The sequence below is a fragment of the Carassius gibelio genome, chromosome A23 (assembly GCF_023724105.1).
Source record: "Carassius gibelio isolate Cgi1373 ecotype wild population from Czech Republic chromosome A23, carGib1.2-hapl.c, whole genome shotgun sequence".
Classification (NCBI taxonomy): domain Eukaryota; kingdom Metazoa; phylum Chordata; class Actinopteri; order Cypriniformes; family Cyprinidae; genus Carassius; species Carassius gibelio.
In genome coordinates, this window is record NC_068393.1 from 566,116 (window position 1) to 585,040 (window position 18,925).

At 46.0% G+C, this 18,925-nt stretch overlaps 1 protein-coding gene, 3 non-coding genes and 5 pseudogenes across 9 annotated transcripts in view; all 9 read right to left on the bottom strand.

Moving 5' to 3' along the window:
- The window catches only part of LOC127944872 (uncharacterized), a 352,827-nt gene that overhangs the window by 311,066 nt on the left and 22,836 nt on the right, over positions 1-18,925 (bottom strand). Inside the window, exons 3-4 of one of the 6 annotated variants that reach the window (XM_052541263.1) lie at positions 7,141-7,446; positions 7,013-7,043 (exon numbers count right to left, since the gene is read on the bottom strand). The exons of 3 other annotated variants lie outside the window; for them this stretch is intronic. In XM_052541263.1, coding sequence (XP_052397223.1) covers positions 7,028-7,043; positions 7,141-7,446 — 322 coding nt within the window. In that variant the 3' untranslated portion in view covers positions 7,013-7,027. Of the gene's footprint in view, positions 1-7,012; positions 7,044-7,140; positions 7,447-15,400; positions 15,432-15,528; positions 15,835-18,925 lie in introns of those variants that run through there. 2 more of the 6 variants (XM_052541261.1, XM_052541262.1) reach the window with 2 other exon arrangements.
- Positions 1,162-1,325, bottom strand: LOC127945251 (U1 spliceosomal RNA). The gene has a single exon (XR_008150597.1). It is a non-coding gene; the product is annotated as a U1 spliceosomal RNA (small nuclear RNA).
- On the bottom strand, positions 1,700-1,876 carry LOC127945605 (uncharacterized; annotated as a pseudogene).
- On the bottom strand, positions 2,682-2,779 carry LOC127945671 (uncharacterized; annotated as a pseudogene).
- On the bottom strand, positions 5,267-5,430 carry LOC127945253 (U1 spliceosomal RNA). The gene has a single exon (XR_008150598.1). It is a non-coding gene; the product is annotated as a U1 spliceosomal RNA (small nuclear RNA).
- Positions 5,805-5,980, bottom strand: LOC127945595 (uncharacterized; annotated as a pseudogene).
- LOC127945659 (uncharacterized) lies at positions 10,960-11,167 on the bottom strand (annotated as a pseudogene).
- Positions 13,655-13,818, bottom strand: LOC127945254 (U1 spliceosomal RNA). The gene has a single exon (XR_008150599.1). It is a non-coding gene; the product is annotated as a U1 spliceosomal RNA (small nuclear RNA).
- Positions 14,193-14,368, bottom strand: LOC127945596 (uncharacterized; annotated as a pseudogene).

An 18,925-nucleotide genomic window follows, 5' to 3' on the forward strand; every position in this document is an offset into this window, starting at 1 on the left:
AAACCTTCTTTTGCAACCTGGCGTCAGGTATTTGGCCCAGTCCCACCCAAATCAGCACAGAAAGCTTCTCTGGAGTCTGACTGTCAATAATCATCCAAAAAAATAGGAAATTTCCATTCACCTTGGCGAGGGGACCTCAAAGCGTGCTAAGGTGGCGTGTCCGAGGTGGCTCGAATGGCTATAACTCCAGGAAGGAGTGAGATCCCTTCACCCAAATCGGCACACCTGTGCAGGGGCTCAGTCCGAGGCCAGGTGAAAAGGGACGCGGCGACAGGCCACTAGGTGGCGCCGTAAGCTGAAAAATAGGGAAAATGTAATGTAAATGGACAATCAAACAAAGATGAAAACACCTGCAACACTGCGGGATGGTAGTACCCTCCCCTGTCTGCAACGTCACCGGGCCTTGTCCCGATCGACCTGACGGTGGAACTGCAGCGACGGAAAGTACGGCATCGCTCGTAACTCCCAAACGGTTGGTCGCAGAGCCACGTGCCTTATGTCACCAGAATCCTTGGCTCGAGCCGAACGAGACGCAGGTCTCAGATTGGCCCGTCGCTCTGACGAAATTTTCGGGTATTTTGGATTTTGTCGAAAACCTTCTTTTGCAACCTGGCGCCAGGTATTTGGCCCAGTCCCACCCAAATCAGCACAGAAAGCTTCTCTGGAGTCTGACTGTCAATAATCATCCAAAAAAATAGGAAATTTCCATTCACCTTGGCGAGGGGACCTCAAAGCGTGCTAAGGTGGCGTGTCCGAGGTGGCTCGAATGGCTATAACTCCAGGAAGGAGTGAGATCCCTTCACCCAAATCGGCACACCTGTGCAGGGGCTCAGTCCGAGGCCAGGTGAAAAAGGGCGCGGCGACAGGCCACTAGGTGTCGCTGTAAGCGACAACAAAATTAATACGAATCGAAAAAAAGGACAACCAAACAACATGGAGACAGTTACAGCTAGGCTGCAGTCAGTCCAATCTACTTTCAAAGTAAGGTCTGCGCTATGTTCGAACTAAACTACCCACCAGGGTCCGATTTTCCAAGAGCGCAAGTGACTTTGTTTCACAGGCGCACAACACATATCTCGCATGTGACAGAACTCCCCATTCTGAAAGGAAAATAAATAAAAAACTGTAAAAACCTCTTCTGCTTTGTTTCACCAACAATTTCAGGGGAGAGCGCGAACGCAGTCCCCCACTACCATAAATTATGCAGTCGAGATTCCCGCATTTGGGGAATTCGCAGGGGTCAGCATGGCCGGAGTGCAATGGACAAGCCTCGCCCTGGGTGAACCGCCTTCTTGATCATGGTGTCTCCCCTGCCAGGTAAGTATGAAGGCCCAGGCGGTCAGCCAGAGGTCTGATTTGCATCTCTACCATCCTCACCAACGGTTAGCCCTCCGCCCCCCCTCCGGGAAAGGAAGGACGGGTGCCTTCCGTTACTGGCCTGGAAACTGCCAAGCTCATGGGCCGGTGCTTCCCAACGCCAGTTTTAGATGACTCTCTTTAAACAAACACACCTGATTCGATGCGTCACCTCGTCTGTGAAAGACTTCAAGACCTCAGGTGGGTGCATCGTTAGTGGAAGAGTCCAAGACCCCAGGTGGACACATCAGGAAAAAAGTTTGCAATAAACCACAGCATCTGCAATGGCAGCTCTCATTCCTTGTTCTGCTATTCGACACAATAAATGGCAATCCCCAAAAAGGGAAAGCACACCGTTCCTGGAGACACTGCAATACCAGGCCGATGCATGGAGTGGACGGAGCAAGCCCCGGCTCCAGCTCCGTGATCTAAAAATCCATTTAATATGTAGTCCCCGGATGGGGGACGTATCAGATATTAAACTGATAAGAACAGATTTTTTTCTTTTGAAAAATTTTATTGTCACAATACATTTTGGTTACATGCACACATTTGTTTTGTTAAAACACATTATACAATGGTTGTTGTTGTTGTTTTTGTTGTTGTTGTTTAATGCACAGGATAATTTTTAAATTAATTAATACACAAATAAAAACATTTTGTATTGAGTGTGTTTTTTGTTGTTGTTTGTGTGTCTGTAGTGCTAGAGAAAATAAAAAATAAAAAACAGTGTTATTAAAATCAAAAGACAGGTTTAAAAACGTTCTCTTCTGTTGTGCAAAAACGGGTATGTCCTTTAAAGAAAAAAGATTAAACCATCAGCTCAGTTCCTCAAAACCAGTCCCAGAGGCCTGACCCTTCTGGGCCCAGAGGAGATCCTCTTAAACCGAGGCACCGCTGTCCCACTTCAGGTGTTTGGGGGCATCTACGGGCAGTCAGGGCTCGTGGCTATGGGGACCTTTCCCGTGTAGCTCTGACCCTCCACATCCGAATGGCGACATGCGGTGTACTCCTGCAGCCTTGATTTGGCTAGCTGGATGGTGGCGTGCAGGGACCCCTGCATGCGCTTCCCTACCAGTAGGTTTCTGGAGGTCCATATGGCGTCTTGGATGCAGAGGATGGTAAGCCATAGCTTAGGGGGTGTTTTTGCTGGCATTTGTTTTTGGCTCACCCCTCCTCTCCCCATTGGGTAGTCTGGGACCCCCCCTACTGGTAGGTACGGGAATTGCTGGGGGCCAGCTGTCGCCCACAGGTCCCTCACAGCGCTGCACTCCCATAAGGCGTGCCTCACGGTCTCGGGGGCGCCACATCCGGACCGCGGGCAGATGGGGTTCTTTGACATGCCTCGGGAGTGCATCACGGCCCTGACCGGTGATAAGAACAGATACTACACTTGATCTTAGCCAAAAGGCCGAGAAGCGATGCTGCTAAGACGCAGCAGGGAGGAAGCCGGACACGGCGATGCCCATCTCGGCTTTGGTAAGTTTTGGGAGACCTAAAAACGCTGGGGGATGGTACCCTGATAGCACACATACATCTAGGAGACGTCTATTTGACATATGAATTTACATCTGCAAGATGTAGTTTTAAGGCTGTTTGCTCATCTGCAATACGTCTATTGGACGTCTCCTTTTAGCAGTGTTTGGAAGGTTACTTTGGAAATGTAATAGGTTACAGATTACAAGTTACCCTGTTTAAAATGTTATAGTAGTATAACTTTTTCAATTACTTTATTAAAGTAATGTAACTAATTACTTTTGAGTACTTTTAGATTACTTTTCTAAATTTGTGAAAATGAAATAATAATAAATAAAAACATATACATCAACTCAAATACAGTTATCTAATAAGCATGTGTCATTCCTGTATAATAAACTCCTGAAACATTGGTGTTTTTTTAAACTGCTGTCTCTTTGTATATGATATGATAGGTAAAATGCATGACGTGACACAGAGCAGTTCTAGAAATGATGTTTATGTGCTCATGTACTCCTATATTGAGGCGGCAGAGGCTGACAACACTGCAAGCTTCAGTAGGCCTATTTGTATTAAATGAAACTGCATGTTTTTGCCATTAATTTACAGGAAGGGCGGACTGGGAAAAACAAAAAATTCTGTTAAAATTCTGGAAATTATTAGGGCGTATGTCTCAGAACAGTCAGTGCAATTTGGGAAAGAAATCAGTGAAATCTGTATGTGGATGTGTGTAAATATTCAAATGTAATTGCCTTTGTAATCGTTAAAAATTTCATAAGTAACTTTAATTTAATTACTAATTTTTTCTTCGTAACTGTAACTAATTACAGTTACATTCATTTTGTAATTAAATTACGTAATGCTGTTACATGTAACTAGTTACTCCCCAACACTGCCTTTTAGATGTCAGATAGATGTCAATTAGATGTCTTTTAGATGTTTATGATTTAGAAGGTATATAAAACTGACATCTGAAAGGCGTATGTCAGACGTTTGTAGATGGCAGATGCTTTCCAGATCAACATTTCTTTAACAGACATCTTGCAGACGTAAGTGTGCTATCTGGGTAGTACCCTCCCCTGTCTACAACGTCACCGGGCCTCGTCCCGATCGGCCTGACGGAAAGTACGGCATGGCTCGTAACTCCCAAACGGTTGGTCGCAGAGCCACGTGCCTTATGTCACCGGAATCCTTGGCTCGAGCCGAACGAGACGCAGGTCTCAGATTGGCCCGTCGCTCTGACGAAATTTTCGGGTATTTTGGATTTTGTCGAAAACCTTCTTTTGCAACCTGGCGCCAGGTATTTGGCCCAGTCCCACCCAAATCAGCACAGAAAGCTTCTCTGGAGTCTGAGTGTCAATAATCATCCAAAAATAGAGGAAATTTCCATTCACCTTGGCGAGGGGACCTCAAAACGTGCTAAGGTGGCGTGTCCGAGGTGGCTCGAATGGCTATAACTCCAGGAAGGAGTGAGATCCCTTCACCCAAATCGGCACACCTGTGCAGGGGCTCAGTCCGAGGCCAGGTGAAAAGGGACGCGGCGACAGGCCACTAGGTGGCGCCGTAAGCTGAAAAATAGGGAAAATGTAATGTAAATGGACAATCAAACAAAGATGAAAACACCTGCAACACTGCGGGATGGTAGTACCCTCCCCTGTCTGCAACGTCACCGGGCCTTGTCCCGATCGGCCTGACGGTGGAACTGCAGCGACGGAAAGTACGGCATCGCTCGTAACTCCCAAACGGTTGGTCGCAGAGCCACGTGCCTTATGTCACCGGAATCCTTGGCTCGAGCCGAACGAGACGCAGGTCTCAGATTGGCCCATCGCTCTGACGAAATTTTCGGGTATTTTGGATTTTGTCGAAAACCTTCTTTTGCAACCTGGCGCCAGGTATTTGGCCCAGTCCCACCCAAATCAGCACAGAAAGCTTCTCTGGAGTCTGAGTGTCAATAATCATCCAAAAATAGAGGAAATTTCCATTCACCTTGGCGAGGGGACCTCAAAACGTGCTAAGGTGGCGTGTCCGAGGTGGCTCGAATGGCTATAACTCCAGGAAGGAGTGAGATCCCTTCACCCAAATCGGCACACCTGTGCAGGGGCTCAGTCCGAGGCCAGGTGAAAAAGGGCACGGCGACAGGCCACTAGGTGTCGCTGTAAGCGACAACAAAATTAATACGAATCGAAAAAAAGGACAACCAAACAACATGGAGACAGTTACAGCTAGGCTGCAGTCAGTCCAATCTACTTTCAAAGTAAGGTCTGCGCTATGTTCGAACTAAACTACCCACCAGGGTCCGATTTTTCAAGAGCGCAAGTGACTTTGTTTCACAGGCGCACAACACATATCTCGCATGTGACAGAACTCCCCATTCTGAAAGGAAAATAAATAAAAAACTGTAAAAACCTCTTCTGCTTTGTTTCACCAACAATTTCAGGGGAGAGCGCGAACGCAGTCCCCCACTACCATAAATTATGCAGTCGAGATTCCCGCATTTGGGGAATTCGCAGGGGTCAGCATGGCCGGAGTGCAATGGACAAGCCTCGCCCTGGGTGAACCGCCTTCTTGATCATGGTGTCTCCCCTGCCAGGTAAGTATGAAGGCCCAGGCGGTCAGCCAGAGGTCTGATTTGCATCTCTACCATCCTCACCAACGGTTAGCCCTCCGCCCCCCCTCCGGGAAAGGAAGGACGGGTGCCTTCCGTTACTGGCCTGGAAACTGCCAAGCTCATGGGCCGGTGCTTCCCAACGCCAGTTTTAGATGACTCTCTTTAAACAAACACACCTGATTCGATGCGTCACCTCGTCTGTGAAAGACTTCAAGACCTCAGGTGGGTGCATCGTTAGTGGAAGAGTCCAAGACCCCAGGTGGACACATCAGGAAAAAAGTTTGCAATAAACCACAGCATCTGCAATGGCAGCTCTCATTCCTTGTTCTGCTATTCGACACAATAAATGGCAATCCCCAAAAAGGGAAAGCACACCGTTCCTGGAGACACTGCAATACCAGGCCGATGCATGGAGTGGACGGAGCAAGCCCCGGCTCCAGCTCCGTGATCTAAAAATCCATTTAATATGTAGTCCCCGGATGGGGGACGTATCAGATATTAAACTGATAAGAACAGATTTTTTTCTTTCGAAAAAGTTTTATTGTCACCATTTACATTTTTTCCATTTGCATTTTTTCTTTTTCCCACAACATTTTCTTTTTAATCACACATTAAAACAAGCAATATAATATATAATAAATACACATGGTAAAATGAAATAAACAATCATTTTTAAAAAGCATTTGATTAAAACCACAGTGTTTTGCTTGTTTTTAAAAGTCCATTATTGAGGTGTGTTTAAAAGGTGCGGTCAGTTCCAAAGTAAAACACAAATTTTAAAAAAAGCAAACAAGCCTCGTATATATGTTAATAAAACCTCTTTCATAATAAAACAATAAAAAACACCAATTTAAAAATCATCTGTTGTGCAAGACCGGGGGTGAGTCCTTATCAAGTGGGTCATCACCCCACTCTCCAGAACAGGGACATGAGATGCTACTTTATGGACTCAGCGGAGATCCCCTCTCCTCCGGCCCGCTGGCCCGCTGTTCCCGTAGCCAGAGTGGTGAGGGTGCATCTACGGGCGGCCAGGGTCGGTGCCTGCCGGGACCCTCTCCGTGCGACCCCGGCCCCCCCGTCCGAATATCGTCGTCCGGTACCCCTGCAGCATTGATGTTACCTTTAGCTCGCATGCATGGAGGGTTACCGTAACGCGCTTCCCCACCAGCAGGTTTCTGGTGGCCCAGATGGCATCCTTGATGACGTTGAGGGTGAGCCAGAGCGAGGTAAATTTCTGTGCCGTCAAGTCCTTCAAGCCCCGGCCCACCCCAAGGATGGCGAGCTGGTACCCGAACTGGGCCCCACCCGCTGGTAGGCACGGGAAATACAGGGGGCCGGTCTTGGCCCACAGGTCCCGCGCAGTGCTGCACTCCCAGAGCAGGTGGTGGACGGTCTCCGGGGAATTGCAGCCGGACCGCGGGCAGATGGGGTTTTTGGCCATGCCTCTGGAGTGCATAACCGCCCTGACCGGGAGGATCTCATGAGCCACCATCCACGATAAGTCCTTGTGCTTGTTCTGGAGAGCGGGGTGAGCCGCGTTCCGCCAAACCTGTTTGGCCTCACTTGGTGTGAGGCCCGGAACTGGACTCACCGGTTCCCGGTCCTGCACAACAGAGATGAGAGACTTGTGTTGAGTTAAAATGGTGACATCTTCATTCTCTAAAAGGTATTTCTTTAAAAACTTTTTTATAAAACTGTACTCTTTGGGCAAGTTAAAAGACACTGGGGTTTTCAAGTCCACTGGTAAAATTTTCAGTGTTCGTAGGTAAGACCCCATCCAGAATCGCGCCATTGCAGCCGTCTTGTTTTCTTTGGATGGGGTCGTGGCATAACTAATGTGCAGGGCGGTGAAGCGGCTGCCTAAAAACAGGTGGGGGTCTGGGAGGCCTTTTCCACCGTTCTCCGGCCTTTTCTTGATGGTCTCCCTCTTCAGGCGCTCCCACTTGGACCCCCACAGGAAGTAAAACACCGCCCTCTCCAGTTTCCCCAGGAACCACCGAGGGGGGCTAAAAACAGAACAGACAAGTAAAATCAGAGGTAAAATCACAGATTTAAAAATTAAAACCTTGCCTTCCATCGTCATCTGTCTTAGTCCCCAAAACCCCAGTCTTTTCCTAACTTTCCCTAACAAGTCAGTCCAGTTTTCCCGTCCACCCCCGTCTTTATCAAATTTAACGCCTAAAATCTTAAAATCGTTGTCTTTAAAAACCAAATCAAGTCCTCCTGTGTCCACGTCTCCCCACGGCCCGAAGAGCTGGGCCTCGGACTTGTTTCTATTGAGTTTGGCGCCCGAGGCCCGACCGTACCAGTCAGTCAAGTCCAGTGCTCTTCGTATTGATAAAACGTCTGTGGCTAAAAGAGTTACGTCGTCCATATATAAAACACAGGTCGCCGTCAGTCCCCCCGTCCCAGGAACGTCCAGTCCTTTGATCCATTTGTCCCTTCTCAAGATCTGTGCCAGTGGCTCGATGCAAGCCACATACAGAAGAGGAGATAAAGGACATCCCTGACGGACACCACTGTGTATGTTCACAGCTTTGGAAAGATGCCCATTTATTAGAATTTTGCTGACTATTCCCTTGTACAGCAGTCCCACCCAGGCTATAAACCTCTTTGGAAACCCCATTTTCTCCAGAACCTGGAAGAGGTACTGGTGCGAGACTCGATCAAATGCTTTTTCAAAATCTAAATTTAGGACTACTAGCCGAATATTTCTGTCTCTCGCGTAACAGATGGCGTCTCTAATCAGCACTAGGTTGTCTGTTATCTTTCTTCCGGGCACAGCACAAGCTTGATCCGGGTGGATCACGTCCTCTAAAACAGTCGACATGCGTGTTGCTAAAATCTTACTAAAAAGTTTACAATCAAAATTTAAAAGCGTGATTGGTCGCCAGTTTTTCAAGTCAGTCTTGTCTCCTTTCTTATGTAATAATGAAACTATCCCTACTCTAAAGCTGTCAGGAAGTCTGTCAAGAGTCTCAAATTCTTTAAAAACGGTCAACAGTTCGTGTGCTAAAATGTCCCAGAAAGTCAGATAAAATTCAAAGGGAAGTCCGTCAATGCCAGGGGACTTCCCTTTTTTAAAATGTTTTAAAGCTTTCTGAATTTCTAAAACTGTAAAATCCTGGGATAAAAGCACATCTGGGCTCTTTACCTTTTTATTTAAAAAGGTTAAAACTTCCTCTAAAACCCCATTATGAGCCTCTTTTGCACTATATAAATTATTATAAAAGTTTTCAGTTTCATTTAAAATCTCTTTTGTGCCGCTTGCTTCCCTCCCGGTAAAAGTCTTCAAAGCAGAGATTGACCCACCCCGTGTAATAATTTTTTAAAAAAAGTATCTTGTGCATTTCTCCCCTTCTTCTATTTCTCTTTCTTTACATCTTAAAATAACACCCCTACTCTGAACTTCGAATAAAACTGACATTTCTTTCTTGACTTCTTTTATCTCTTCTGTAAAATCCAATCCACTGTTTAAAAGGTTAAAATATCTCTGCAGTCTTTTTTGCAGCCCCATCATGTGTCTTCTTTCCCTGTTCTTTTTCCTTTTCCCTATATTTCTAAAAAACTGTCTTGTCCGGTCCTTAACCACTTCCCACCACTGTGCACGTGTATCATAAAAGTCTTGGAGGGTCTGCCATTGGCTGAACTGCTCCCTATACTCTCTAACCACTTCTTCATCCTCTAATAGGGAGCAGTTCAGCTTCCACAGCCCTCCTCCTACCGTCACACCCATGGAAAGTGAAAGGGTGCAAGACAGTATCATGTGATCAGAAAAAAAGGGAGGGGTCAATGTTGCATCGGTTGGCGGGCAGTCCCTTGTAAAAACATAGTCAATTCGAGAGGCTATGGTGCCATCACCACTGAACCAGGTGAAGCCCTCCTCTCTTTGATGCAATTGTTTAAAACAGTCAACTAACTTAAAATCCTTGACTAAATTTTGCAATAAAACCGATGTCTTATCGACCTTAAAATCTTCTCCTACTCTCTTCCTATCTGTTTTGGATAAAACACAGTTAAAATCCCCTGCTACTATTAGGGGAGCCCTGCCTAACATGTGGGGCTGCAGGTCTTCTAAAAGCTCATATCTGTCATTTTTTTCCGTAAAACCATACACATTAAGAACCTTAAAATCCCTCCCTAAAAAAGTCAGGTTTGCTAAAAGAGCCCGCCCTTCCCTCACCACAGTGCTATCCTTCACCGTGATGTTTGAATTGTTGATTAAAATAGCGACACCGTCATTCTTGTTGAAGTTGGAGCCACTCCATATTGAGGGCCCCATGGTCCACATCTCCTCCAACTTTCTGTAACTATTTAAAAAGGGCAGAGCACACTCTTGCAGTAAAAACAAATCTGACTTAAAACACTTTAAAAAGGATAAAATGCTCTGTGCTCGTAAGGTGGACCTCACACTTCTTACATTAATGGTAGAGATAGTGAGGGCCATGAGCAGTATGGTTAAAACAGTATGAGACATTTAAACAGAAGACATAAAGACTACAAAAATATACTTAAAATCATGTTTTATCTTGTTTCACCTGCCCTTCCTTTCTCACAGATGAACTGGGTCCTGGAGAGCAGGTGCTCGACGCCTCGGGTGCTACAGAGAAATCCTCTTGTAACTCCCTAGGCGACGATGTTCTTAGCTTGATGTGCAAAAAAGATACCTCATTTGGGGACTCTAGGGGCCACATGCGTTCTTGATCTTCCAAATCGGAACTATCAAGCCGCTGTGCTGCCCTAGCTTTTTTCTCCTCGGTTTCCACCAGAGGAGATCCCGCAGGTCTTTTTTGCACTTGAGCATTTGGGAGTGAACACTCAAATTCACTCCCACTGGATTCCTGTACCAACTCTGACACCGTTTGTAGGGAGGAGCTTGTTTCTCCCTCGGTCACTTCTCCTTCCGTGCCTTTTTCCATTTCAATATCTGACTCCGCCCCTATGGCCGCCCCACTTCCTCCTTCCTGCCCAATCCCTGAGGCTGGCTGGGAATTTGAAATTCCCGCCAAAACCTCAGGGACCGCCTCCTCTTTCCTTTCTTCGTTTGTTTGGTGCCAATGTGGGGCGGCCATTTTGAGCTTGTTGGCAAAACTTTTAGGGCAATCTCTGTAGAGGTGGTTTGAATCTCCACAAAGATTGCACCGCCTGCCATTGGTACACTGTTCAAACCCGTGACCAATTTCTTTGCACTTCCCACAAACTAATTCTTGGCATACATCGGCTAAGTGACCAAATTTCCCACATTTCCGACATAACTTAGGCATACCCTGGTAATGAATGTAGCCTCTGTTCTCTCCAAGCACAATCATGGAGGGCAGATGTTTCAGGCCCTGGTAGCCCCCAGCGTCCTCCCATTGTTTAATGGGGATTCGCCAGGAGCATGTCCAGATACCATCTTCATCTAGCACCTTGACTGGCTGGCCTCGAACAGTGCAAAATCTACCCAGCCACACACATATATCTTCACCAGTCACAGTTTCATTGAACATTCTGACAATCACAGTTTTAAGTGTGTTGTCAGAAAGTTTCTCCACCATAAACATAGAGAACTGGGATTTAACAGATTCAAACCTTTGCCAAAACTCACTTAGCAGGGAAGCAGTCTTAAAACTCAAATCAAAACCTTTGTTCAGAGGCAGAGTCATCAAACAATTCAGGTCTTCAGGCTTATTAAACTGATAAGAACAGATACTACACTTGATCTTAGCCAAAAGGCCGAGAAGCGATGCTGCTAAGACGCAGCAGGGAGGAAGCCGGACACGGCGATGCCCATCTCGGCTTTGGTAAGTTTTGGGAGACCTAAAAACGCTGGGGGATGGTACCCTGATAGCACACATACATCTAGGAGACGTCTATTTGACATATGAATTTACATCTGCAAGATGTAGTTTTAAGGCTGTTTGCTCATCTGCAATACGTCTATTGGACGTCTCCTTTTAGCAGTGTTTGGAAGGTTACTTTGGAAATGTAATAGGTTACAGATTACAAGTTACCCTGTTTAAAATGTTATAGTAGTATAACTTTTTCAATTACTTTATTAAAGTAATGTAACTAATTACTTTTGAGTACTTTTAGATTACTTTTCTAAATTTGTGAAAATGAAATAATAATAAATAAAAACATATACATCAACTCAAATACAGTTATCTAATAAGCATGTGTCATTCCTGTATAATAAACTCCTGAAACATTGGTGTTTTTTTAAACTGCTGTCTCTTTGTATATGATATGATAGGTAAAATGCATGACGTGACACAGAGCAGTTCTAGAAATGATGTTTATGTGCTCATGTACTCCTATATTGAGGCGGCAGAGGCTGACAACACTGCAAGCTTCAGTAGGCCTATTTGTATTAAATGAAACTGCATGTTTTTGCCATTAATTTACAGGAAGGGCGGACTGGGAAAAACAAAAAATTCTGTTAAAATTCTGGAAATTATTAGGGCGTATGTCTCAGAACAGTCAGTGCAATTTGGGAAAGAAATCAGTGAAATCTGTATGTGGATGTGTGTAAATATTCAAATGTAATTGCCTTTGTAATCGTTAAAAATTTCATAAGTAACTTTAATTTAATTACTAATTTTTTCTTCGTAACTGTAACTAATTACAGTTACATTCATTTTGTAATTAAATTACGTAATGCTGTTACATGTAACTAGTTACTCCCCAACACTGCCTTTTAGATGTCAGATAGATGTCAATTAGATGTCTTTTAGATGTTTATGATTTAGAAGGTATATAAAACTGACATCTGAAAGGCGTATGTCAGACGTTTGTAGATGGCAGATGCTTTCCAGATCAACATTTCTTTAACAGACATCTTGCAGACGTAAGTGTGCTATCTGGGTAGTACCCTCCCCTGTCTACAACGTCACCGGGCCTCGTCCCGATCGGCCTGACGGAAAGTACGGCATGGCTCGTAACTCCCAAACGGTTGGTCGCAGAGCCACGTGCCTTATGTCACCGGAATCCTTGGCTCGAGCCGAACGAGACGCAGGTCTCAGATTGGCCCGTCGCTCTGACGAAATTTTCGGGTATTTTGGATTTTGTCGAAAACCTTCTTTTGCAACCTGGCGCCAGGTATTTGGCCCAGTCCCACCCAAATCAGCACAGAAAGCTTCTCTGGAGTCTGAGTGTCAATAATCATCCAAAAATAGAGGAAATTTCCATTCACCTTGGCGAGGGGACCTCAAAACGTGCTAAGGTGGCCTGTCCGAGGTGGCTCGAATGGCTATAACTCCAGGAAGGAGTGAGATCCCTTCACCCAAATCGGCACACCTGTGCAGGGGCTCAGTCCGAGGCCAGGTGAAAAGGGACGCGGCGACAGGCCACTAGGTGGCGCCGTAAGCTGAAAAATAGGGAAAATGTAATGTAAATGGACAATCAAACAAAGATGAAAACACCTGCAACACTGCGGGATGGTAGTACCCTCCCCTGTCTGCAACGTCACTGGGCCTTGTCCCGATCGGCCTGACGGTGGAACTGCAGCGACGGAAAGTACGGCATCGCTCGTAACTCCCAAACGGTTGGTCGCAGAGCCACGTGCCTTATGTCACCGGAATCCTTGGCTCGAGCCGAACGAGACGCAGGTCTCAGATTGGCCCGTCGCTCTGACGAAATTTTCGGGTATTTTGGATTTTGTCGAAAACCTTCTTTTGCAACCTGGCGCCAGGTATTTGGCCCAGTCCCACCCAAATCAGCACAGAAAGCTTCTCTGGAGTCTGACTGTCAATAATCATCCAAAAAAATAGGAAATTTCCATTCACCTTGGCGAGGGGACCTCAAAGCGTGCTAAGGTGGCGTGTCCGAGGTGGCTCGAATGGCTATAACTCCAGGAAGGAGTGAGATCCCTTCACCCAAATCGGCACACCTGTGCAGGGGCTCAGTCCGAGGCCAGGTGAAAAAGGGCGCGGCGACAGGCCACTAGGTGTCGCTGTAAGCGACAACAAAATTAATACGAATCGAAAAAAAGGACAACCAAACAACATGGAGACAGTTACAGCTAGGCTGCAGTCAGTCCAATCTACTTTCAAAGTAAGGTCTGCGCTATGTTCGAACTAAACTACCCACCAGGGTCCGATTTTTCAAGAGCGCAAGTGACTTTGTTTCACAGGCGCACAACACATATCTCGCATGTGACAGAACTCCCCATTCTGAAAGGAAAATAAATAAAAAACTGTAAAAACCTCTTCTGCTTTGTTTCACCAACAATTTCAGGGGAGAGCGCGAACGCAGTCCCCCACTACCATAAATTATGCAGTCGAGATTCCCGCATTTGGGGAATTCGCAGGGGTCAGCATGGCCGGAGTGCAATGGACAAGCCTCGCCCTGGGTGAACCGCCTTCTTGATCATGGTGTCTCCCCTGCCAGGTAAGTATGAAGGCCCAGGCGGTCAGCCAGAGGTCTGATTTGCATCTCTACCATCCTCACCAACGGTTAGCCCTCCGCCCCCCCTCCGGGAAAGGAAGGACGGGTGCCTTCCGTTACTGGCCTGGAAACTGCCAAGCTCATGGGCCGGTGCTTCCCAACGCCAGTTTTAGATGACTCTCTTTAAACAAACACACCTGATTCGATGCGTCACCTCGTCTGTGAAAGACTTCAAGACCTCAGGTGGGTGCATCGTTAGTGGAAGAGTCCAAGACCCCAGGTGGACACATCAGGAAAAAAGTTTGCAATAAACCACAGCATCTGCAATGGCAGCTCTCATTCCTTGTTCTGCTATTCGACACAATAAATGGCAATCCCCAAAAAGGGAAAGCACACCGTTCCTGGAGACACTGCAATACCAGGCCGATGCATGGAGTGGACGGAGCAAGCCCCGGCTCCAGCTCCGTGATCTAAAAATCCATTTAATATGTAGTCCCCGGATGGGGGACGTATCAGATATTAAACTGATAAGAACAGATTTTTTTCTTTCGAAAAAGTTTTATTGTCACCATTTACATTTTTTCCATTTGCATTTTTTCTTTTTCCCACAACATTTTCTTTTTAATCACACATTAAAACAAGCAATATAATATATAATAAATACACATGGTAAAATGAAATAAACAATCATTTTTAAAAAGCATTTGATTAAAACCACAGTGTTTTGCTTGTTTTTAAAAGTCCATTATTGAGGTGTGTTTAAAAGGTGCGGTCAGTTCCAAAGTAAAACACAAATTTTAAAAAAAGCAAACAAGCCTCGTATATATGTTAATAAAACCTCTTTCATAATAAAACAATAAAAAACACCAATTTAAAAATCATCTGTTGTGCAAGACCGGGGGTGAGTCCTTATCAAGTGGGTCATCACCCCACTCTCCAGAACAGGGACATGAGATGCTACTTTATGGACTCAGCGGAGATCCCCTCTCCTCCGGCCCGCTGGCCCGCTGTTCCCGTAGCCAGAGTGGTGAGGGTGCATCTACGGGCGGCCAGGGTCGGTGCCTGCCGGGACCCTCTCCGTGCGACCCCGGCCCCCCCGTCCGAATATCGTCGTCCGGTACCCCTGCAGCATTGATGTTACCTTTAGCTCGCATGCATGGAGGGTTACCGTAACGCGCTTCCCCACCAGCAGGTTTCTGGTGGCCCAGATGGCATCCTTGATGACGTTGAGGGTGAGCCAGAGCGAGGTAAATTTCTGTGCCGTCAAATCCTTCAAGCCCCGGCCCACCCCAAGGATGGCGAGCTGGTACCCGAACTGGGCCCCACCCGCTGGTAGGCACGGGAAATACAGGGGGCCGGTCTTGGCCCACAGGTCCCGCGCAGTGCTGCACTCCCAGAGCAGGTGGTGGACGGTCTCCGGGGAATTGCAGCCGGACCGCGGGCAGATGGGGTTTTTGGCCATGCCTCTGGAGTGCATAACCGCCCTGACCGGGAGGATCTCATGAGCCACCATCCACGATAAGTCCTTGTGCTTGTTCTGGAGAGCGGGGTGAGCCGCGTTCCGCCAAACCTGTTTGGCCTCACTTGGTGTGAGGCCCGGAACTGGACTCACCGGTTCCCGGTCCTGCACAACAGAGATGAGAGACTTGTGTTGAGTTAAAATGGTGACATCTTCATTCTCTAAAAGGTATTTCTTTAAAAACTTTTTTATAAAACTGTACTCTTTGGGCAAGTTAAAAGACACTGGGGTTTTCAAGTCCACTGGTAAAATTTTCAGTGTTCGTAGGTAAGACCCCATCCAGAATCGCGCCATTGCAGCCGTCTTGTTTTCTTTGGATGGGGTCGTGGCATAACTAATGTGCAGGGCGGTGAAGCGGCTGCCTAAAAACAGGTGGGGGTCTGGGAGGCCTTTTCCACCGTTCTCCGGCCTTTTCTTGATGGTCTCCCTCTTCAGGCGCTCCCACTTGGACCCCCACAGGAAGTAAAACACCGCCCTCTCCAGTTTCCCCAGGAACCACCGAGGGGGGCTAAAAACAGAACAGACAAGTAAAATCAGAGGTAAAATCACAGATTTAAAAATTAAAACCTTGCCTTCCATCGTCATCTGTCTTAGTCCCCAAAACCCCAGTCTTTTCCTAACTTTCCCTAACAAGTCAGTCCAGTTTTCCCGTCCACCCCCGTCTTTATCAAATTTAACGCCTAAAATCTTAAAATCGTTGTCTTTAAAAACCAAATCAAGTCCTCCTGTGTCCACGTCTCCCCACGGCCCGAAGAGCTGGGCCTCGGACTTGTTTCTATTGAGTTTGGCGCCCGAGGCCCGACCGTACCAGTCAGTCAAGTCCAGTGCTCTTCGTATTGATAAAACGTCTGTGGCTAAAAGAGTTACGTCGTCCATATATAAAACACAGGTCGCCGTCAGTCCCCCCGTCCCAGGAACGTCCAGTCCTTTGATCCATTTGTCCCTTCTCAAGATCTGTGCCAGTGGCTCGATGCAAGCCACATACAGAAGAGGAGATAAAGGACATCCCTGACGGACACCACTGTGTATGTTCACAGCTTTGGAAAGATGCCCATTTATTAGAATTTTGCTGACTATTCCCTTGTACAGCAGTCCCACCCAGGCTATAAACCTCTTTGGAAACCCCATTTTCTCCAGAACCTGGAAGAGGTACTGGTGCGAGACTCGATCAAATGCTTTTTCAAAATCTAAATTTAGGACTACTAGCCGAATATTTCTGTCTCTCGCGTAACAGATGGCGTCTCTAATCAGCACTAGGTTGTCTGTTATCTTTCTTCCGGGCACAGCACAAGCTTGATCCGGGTGGATCACGTCCTCTAAAACAGTCGACATGCGTGTTGCTAAAATCTTACTAAAAAGTTTACAATCAAAATTTAAAAGCGTGATTGGTCGCCAGTTTTTCAAGTCAGTCTTGTCTCCTTTCTTATGTAATAATGAAACTATCCCTACTCTAAAGCTGTCAGGAAGTCTGTCAAGAGTCTCAAATTCTTTAAAAACGGTCAACAGTTCGTGTGCTAAAATGTCCCAGAAAGTCAGATAAAATTCAAAGGGAAGTCCGTCAATGCCAGGGGACTTCCCTTTTTTAAAATGTTTTAAAGCTTTCTGAATTTCTAAAACTGTAAAATCCTGGGATAAAAGCACATCTGGGCTCTTTACCTTTTTATTTAAAAAGGTTAAAACTTCCTCTAAAACCCCATTATGAGCCTCTTTTGCACTATATAAATTATTATAAAAGTTTTCAGTTTCATTTAAAATCTCTTTTGTGCCGCTTGCTTCCCTCCCGGTAAAAGTCTTCAAAGCAGAGATTGACCCACCCCGTGTAATAATTTTTTTAAAAAAGTATCTTGTGCATTTCTCCCCTTCTTCTATTTCTCTTTCTTTACATCTTAAAATAACACCCCTACTCTGAACTTCGAATAAAACTGACATTTCTTTCTTGACTTCTTTTATCTCTTCTGTAAAATCCAATCCACTGTTTAAAAGGTTAAAATATCTCTGCAGTCTTTTTTGCAGCCCCATCATGTGTCTTCTTTCCCTGTTCTTTTTCCTTTTCCCTATATTTCTAAAAAACTGTCTTGTCCGGTCCTTAACCACTTCCCACCACTGTGCACGTGTATCATAAAAGTCTTGGAGGGTCTGCCATTGGCTGAACTGCTCCCTATACTCTCTAACCACTTCTTCATCCTCTAATAGGGAGCAGTTCAGCTTCCACAGCCCTCCTCCTACCGTCACACCCATGGAAAGTGAAAGGGTGCAAGACAGTATCATGTGATCAGAAAAAAAGGGAGGGGTCAATGTTGCATCGGTTGGCGGGCAGTCCCTTGTAAAAACATAGTCAATTCGAGAGGCTATGGTGCCATCACCACTGAACCAGGTGAAGCCCTCCTCTCTTTGATGCAATTGTTTAAAACAGTCAACTAACTTAAAATCCTTGACTAAATTTTGCAATAAAACCGATGTCTTATCGACCTTAAAATCTTCTCCTACTCTCTTCCTATCTGTTTTGGATAAAACACAGTTAAAATCCCCTGCTACTATTAGGGGAGCCCTGCCTAACATGTGGGGCTGCAGGTCTTCTAAAAGCTCATATCTGTCATTTTTTTCCGTAAAACCATACACATTAAGAACCTTAAAATCCCTCCCTAAAAAAGTCAGGTTTGCTAAAAGAGCCCGCCCTTCCCTCACCACAGTGCTATCCTTCACCGTGATGTTTGAATTGTTGATTAAAATAGCGACACCGTCATTCTTGTTGAAGTTGGAGCCACTCCATATTGAGGGCCCCATGGTCCACATCTCCTCCAACTTTCTGTAACTATTTAAAAAGGGCAGAGCACACTCTTGCAGTAAAAACAAATCTGACTTAAAACACTTTAAAAAGGATAAAATGCTCTGTGCTCGTAAGGTGGACCTCACACTTCTTACATTAATGGTAGAGATAGTGAGGGCCATGAGCAGTATGGTTAAAACAGTATGAGACATTTAAACAGAAGACATAAAGACTACAAAAATATACTTAAAATCATGTTTTATCTTGTTTCACCTGCCCTTCCTTTCTCACAGATGAACTGGGTCCTGGAGAGCAGGTGCTCGACGCCTCGGGTGCTACAGAGAAATCCTCTTGTAACTCCCTAGGCGACGATGTTCTTAGCTTGATGTGCAAAAAAGATACCTCATTTGGGGACTCTAGGGGCCACATGCGTTCTTGATCTTCCAAATCGGAACTATCAAGCCGCTGTGCTGCCCTAGCTTTTTTCTCCTCGGTTTCCACCAGAGGAGATCCCGCAGGTCTTTTTTGCACTTGAGCATTTGGGAGTGAACACTCAAATTCACTCCCACTGGATTCCTGTACCAACTCTGACACCGTTTGTAGGGAGGAGCTTGTTTCTCCCTCGGTCACTTCTCCTTCCGTGCCTTTTTCCATTTCAATATCTGACTCCGCCCCTATGGCCGCCCCACTTCCTCCTTCCTGCCCAATCCCTGAGGCTGGCTGGGAATTTGAAATTCCCGCCAAAACCTCAGGGACCGCCTCCTCTTTCCTTTCTTCGTTTGTTTGGTGCCAATGTGGGGCGGCCATTTTGAGCTTGTTGGCAAAACTTTTA